This window comes from Saccostrea echinata, unplaced genomic scaffold, assembly GCF_033153115.1.
Source record: "Saccostrea echinata isolate AGI-Se365-2 ecotype Australia unplaced genomic scaffold, CSIRO_AGI_Sech_v1 ptg000054l, whole genome shotgun sequence".
Classification (NCBI taxonomy): domain Eukaryota; kingdom Metazoa; phylum Mollusca; class Bivalvia; order Ostreida; family Ostreidae; genus Saccostrea; species Saccostrea echinata.
Genome location: NW_026889803.1, coordinates 38458162 through 38463762, shown reverse-complemented (window position 1 = coordinate 38463762; position 5601 = coordinate 38458162). Strand labels below are relative to the sequence as shown.

The 5601-nt window shown below is 34.3% G+C and overlaps 1 protein-coding gene across 1 annotated transcript; it reads right to left on the bottom strand.

Annotated features, from left to right (window-relative positions):
- Positions 1 to 872: 872 nt before the first annotated feature.
- Positions 873 to 5130, bottom strand: LOC133172528 (uncharacterized). The gene is made up of 4 exons (XM_061307436.1): positions 5083 to 5130; positions 4708 to 4815; positions 4428 to 4520; positions 873 to 1195 (listed from the first exon to the last, which is right to left on the bottom strand). Exons 3-4 carry the CDS (start codon positions 4465 to 4467, stop codon positions 924 to 926), a joined length of 312 nt encoding a protein of 103 aa, XP_061163420.1. The 5' UTR covers positions 4468 to 4520; positions 4708 to 4815; positions 5083 to 5130; the 3' UTR covers positions 873 to 923.
- Between the last annotated feature and the right edge of the window lie 471 nt (positions 5131 to 5601).

Genomic DNA, 5601 nt, shown 5'->3' with positions numbered 1-5601 from the left:
TTTAAAAACGATTGATTTTTCGTGACTCGGTTATTGCATAAATTTATTATAGATCCCAGGCCCGTAAGTAGCAATTTCAGTTTGGAGGGGCGGGGGGGGGGGGGGCAGCCATACATTTTCAGTTGGGAGCACTATCAACTACCAAAATTCCTTGACAAGCAAAAAAAAGGGGGCATCAGACGTTTTTATTGACGGGGCACAAGCATATAGTGGCTTTGTTTTATATAGTATACTATATATCGGCAAAATTATTGGGGGGGGGGGGGGGGGTTAGGGCATGGCCATGTATCCTGAATGTATTATTATTATTAACGGATATAACTGCTAATTTTGCATGTCTATCATATTTGTTTTTTTTTTTAATTGTTGAAAGGATGTCTATATAGAATATAACTTCATAGATCGGACATTTGAACGTGATATTTTTTTGTGGGGGGTGGGGGGGTGGGGGGTATGTTGGGGGGGTTGTAGTGACAAAATGCAGTGTCTGAATTAGCTAGACATGCAGGGCTGACTGCTAGTGGAAGTTGTCAGTCCTGCCAAAAATCTACTAGCCAGAGAAAATAATTGTCTTTTATAACTTTGTTTTTAGTGATAACATGAATTGGGCCAGATCACCATAACTTCGATCTCGTTTCTATAGGATGACAAATTCTACCCGTTTGCTTCTTACACTTTACTACCGATACTACTGGTTGATTTGAGAGAGATTTATCAAACATATGAATTTTAATTTATGGGAAATTTTAACACGTCTAGCAGGGTGTCCATACGTGCAGATCGGTTCGCCCGTGGCAAAATTTGTGCGTTTCGGGTGGTCGGGTGCACGGTTATTTCAAACACTGAAAAATGACGTAATTCTTATCGCTTTATTGGTAGAAACGCTTAAGAATTCAGAATACACATTCGTACACATTTCCTCCTTAGATCTCATAACCAAGTTTTCTTACTATTTTATAGAAAATATATTGGTCAGTTTGCTTTCTGAATATTTTTCGGAACCGAAATTTCTTCCCGCCTGAATATGGCATCTTAAAACATCCAAGCTTTAGCTTGAACCCTTCCATCTCAGAGATGAGGACATTCAAACAGCCACTGATTTCGGATGACTCAATCTTGAGATTAACGATTTCCATACAAATTACACCCTTGCGTCCTTGGCTGGAAACGTTTTTGCATGCCACTGGATTATCAGCTGAAATAATAAAATAATTACTATTTGGTTTATTTTGTTGTTAATTCACACTGCAATATGCTTATATATAAGATCATCACTGGCGGATTTAGAGGGGGGCAGGGGGGCGGGGATTTAGAGGGGGGCAGGGGGCCCGCCCCCTTTTGTGTCCAAAATATGCATAAGATTTAATAAATCATTTTTTTGGGTGTGGCCGTTGACCCCCTACCCTGACCTCAAACTGGTCGCCCCCCCCCCCCCATTTTCTTTCTCAAGATTCCTGGATCCGCCACTGATCATGGATGTATTTTTAAAATTGCATATCAGGCTCGTCAATTTGAACAGCCTTGAATATAAACTGGGCTGTACAATGCTTACTAGTATTTTTGAAAATAGAATCTTGTCTGGCAGATATTAATTGTGTTCAAAGAACAAGGTTCACTTAGGACCCTTTTTGGCCCTGTGAATTTCTGAAGAAATCAAAACTGTTCAGTTTAAGTTGAAAATACATTAAAATTTTATATATATACATTTGTGGTATCTCTCTTTTATATAAACATACAGAGAGCAAATATCTTCATACCTGTATGAAGTTTTTCGAAGGTCATAGTTCATTACGTGACCTAATCACACAGCGCAGTAATACCTACATAAAAAGACTTACTCTACTAAGCAATATAGCATGTTTTTCATGCATAAAAATGTACACAATACGTAAATAAAATAATAATCATTTTATTTACAATGTAAACGAGTAATTAATACAGTTCTTGATCGATTTTACATAGAGAACAGAAAACTACGTGTTATAAGTTTCGTGTCTGAGCTGCATAGTCTCAACGTTTACCCTTATTTTTCTTGTAGACCTCTGAATGCTATATTTATTTTTTTTCATTAAACTTTACTCACAATAAATTTGAAAATCTGTTGGAAAATATCAATGTAATGCAATCACGCCACAAACAGCTGACAAACACTGCACTTCGGAAGTTCGGTAGGCACACCTCCATCATCGAGATCGTTGTCCTAAGCTGTCGCCAGTGTCTCCGTGTCAACATCATAATAAATACGCCTTACTGGAATCGTAGATTTTATGTTTTTCTGATCAAATTTTATACTTGATTTCAAGTTAACTGTCCGGACAAGAGTCTCCATCCATCTCTTTCCGACCGAAATTCCTCCAACTTTTTATTATCAAACATCGGACGTGTTTCTTGTGTTTTTTAACATCGAATATGGGTTCTCATGAATACAAAAATTCCCATTCACCAATATGCTCACTATAATTGATCACAAGTAGCCTTTCACAGAATATTTCCTTCAAAACAGAATCCGTTGCCAGATGAATTTGAAGTGTAACCGCTTTTCAAGCCGATTTACACCTTGTGTAATTTGTCAAAATCTACGACGAACAGTTAGTGCAATATTTTTATTCGATTATATTCGATTGTCCGTCTCAAATGTAAATATAAGTAATAAATAACAAGTTTAAAAACTTCACTGGGAAATGAAGTGGGTCGGTACGTGATCAAATCTTCTGAGAAGGCCTTCGGCCTTCACAGGATTTGATCACGTGACCGACCCACCTCATTTCCCAGAAATGTTTTTAAACTTGTTATATATTTCTTAATTGGACCTTGGTGACGGCATTTTTATTAAAAATGACGTAACTTTCTCGCTAGTCCATGAATTATGACGTCATAAATTGCGTCATTATCTTCATTCCTGAAATTTTGAAGAAAATGGGTGTATTTGAGTACCTTCAACAAAGAAATAAAATATGAGCTCACCCCTCGATCCAAAAAATGAAACATGGATAATAATCTTTTGAATCAGTTTTTTTCATTATATAATTAAATATTTTGAATCAGAGATTGGGGGCTATGCAAAATATTGAAAAACAGTTTTAATTTTTGGTCATTTTTGAAAAAAATTAAAGAATATTGCAATTTCACAAAGTCTGTTTTTCAATACCTGGACTTCCGGAGGAAAATTTTTTATTAAGAAATAAATAACAAGTTTAAAAACTTCTCTGGGAAATGAAGTGGGTCGGTCACGTGATCAAATCCTGTGAAGGCCGAAAGAAACACGTCCGATGTTTGATAATAAAAAAATGGAGGAATTTCGGTCGGAAAGGGATGGATGGAGACACTTGTCCGGACCAATTAACTTGAAATCATAGGAGTTCGCAATTTTATCAATAAAGTCAATAAAAATCACTCGATTGACCAAGCCATGAGCTATGCGTTAGCAAAGTATAAAATTTGATCAGAAACATAAAATCTACGATTTCAGTAAGGCGTATTTATTATGATGTTGACACGGAGACACTGGCGACAGCTTACATTGTTAAGACAACGATCTCGATGATGGAGGTGTGCCTACCGAACTTCCGAAGTGCAGTGTTTGTCAGCTGTTTGTGGCGTGATTGCATTACATTGATATTTTCCAACAAATTTTCAAATTTATTTTGAGTAAAGTTTAATGAAAAAAAAATTATAGCATTCAGAGGTCTACAAGAAAAATAAGGGTAAACGTTGAGACTATGCAGCTCAGATATGAAACTTATAACACGTAGTTTTCTATTCTCTATGTAAAATCGATCAAGAACTGTATTAAATACTGGTTTACATTGTAAATAAAATTATTATTATTTACTTGCGTATTTTTTTTTTTTACATTTTTATACATGAAAAACATGCTATATTGCTAAGTAGAGTAAGTCTTTTTATAAATGTAGATATTACTGCGCTGTGTGATTAGGACAGGTATTGACCTATGATCTTCGAAAAACTTCTTACAGGTATGAAGATATTTGCTCTCTGTATGTTTATATAATAGAGAGATACCACAAATGTATATATTAGGAAATGAAAGCAATGAGTCTCTTCTTTATATTGACATTTGAATGGGACTTAATTGGTATATGTACAGGGCCATTTTATGGATAAAGTGAACGTCTTTGGATAGCTATTCTGATCCCCTCCTATTAAATGGATACATATGGCATGCGTACAAGTTATTCTTTATCCTTTACACACTCATTTTCGTTTCATACTTAGTCTTGTAGTTCTAGAGGAGAAGATTCTTAAATGACATCTATTAATTTTAAGAATTAGTTACCTCCCTTTACAGTAAGAAACGAAACTCAATATATTGAACCACAATCTAATTAAAATTAGATCTTCCATTCTCTCCCCGATTTTTTATACGTAGCGAGGAACTAAAATGATTCCATAGTATTTGAACCTACCTGATAATTCCATCTTTAACTTGACCACTTTGTCTGCCATGAGTGCAATGGAAAACTCGCGTGACTGAGCAATGTAATGAACATCACCACATACTGAAAAAAGATTTTTACAGAGTTCATGCTTTTTTCATATTTAAGAATATCTTCGTCTTAATCAATTCCACATTAAGTAATACCCATATATCAGTGAAATAGAGCACAATGACATATTCCAATGTCTTGACTTATATTTATGATTCAAAATAATGAAATATTTAAAAACTTAAATATTTTGTCTCACCCCCTACAGTATTGCAACATAAGCAAGAACTGATCGTGCAGTTACACCCTTCATCGAAAAAATCCTCAATCAAAGCTTTCAAGAAATGTTCCTCTTTTTGTAATTTAACTTGAAATAAAGAAAAAAAAAATCATTTTGATATTATCTAGGAAACTTTCAGAAGTGAATAAAGATTTAAGTGTACGTGAATTAAAGTCCTTTTTTGTTCTTTCAGCACCGTATAGAGTTATATTTTACTTGCCTTCTTTATCAGTACTGATTGAATGAATTTAATCGTGACTTCAAATCTGTAAATATTTTAGCTAACTAATATGTGATCAAAGGAAAGAGTTAATCAGCATTTATTTTGAAAGATGTACAATAAAAAAAACTTACGTTGTGTTCTATCGTCTTCAGCATAAACAAGAAATACCAAAGTGAAAAACAGCACCAACATCTTGAACATAATGTTTGGTAAATCTAGTATCTAAGCAGATAGGGGACACATTTACCCTGATAATTTGAGTTTATTTGAGAAGGAAGTTTCATTTTGACCAATAATATAATTTGGGGAAGATTTTATTTAAGTATGGGAAACTAGTCATAATACCTTGTTTTGATTCATCTAGTCCTCTGTTGTGATGTACATGTACATTGCTGAAGAAAAAAAATCTTAAATGTTTACGTCGTATTTTGTTTCATTAAATCTACAACTTCGCATATACAATTCTGACATTTTTTTAAATCCCTAAAAAAGGTACAGAATGATGTGTAGGTTATTCGTTGTAAGTAATTGTAAATGCATTACAAATGAAAAGATACGGAAAATAGACATAAAAACACCAATTAATTCACAAATAGCATTTCTACCTGGGAGGGGAGAGGAGAGTATACAATATGTTACACAGTGAACAA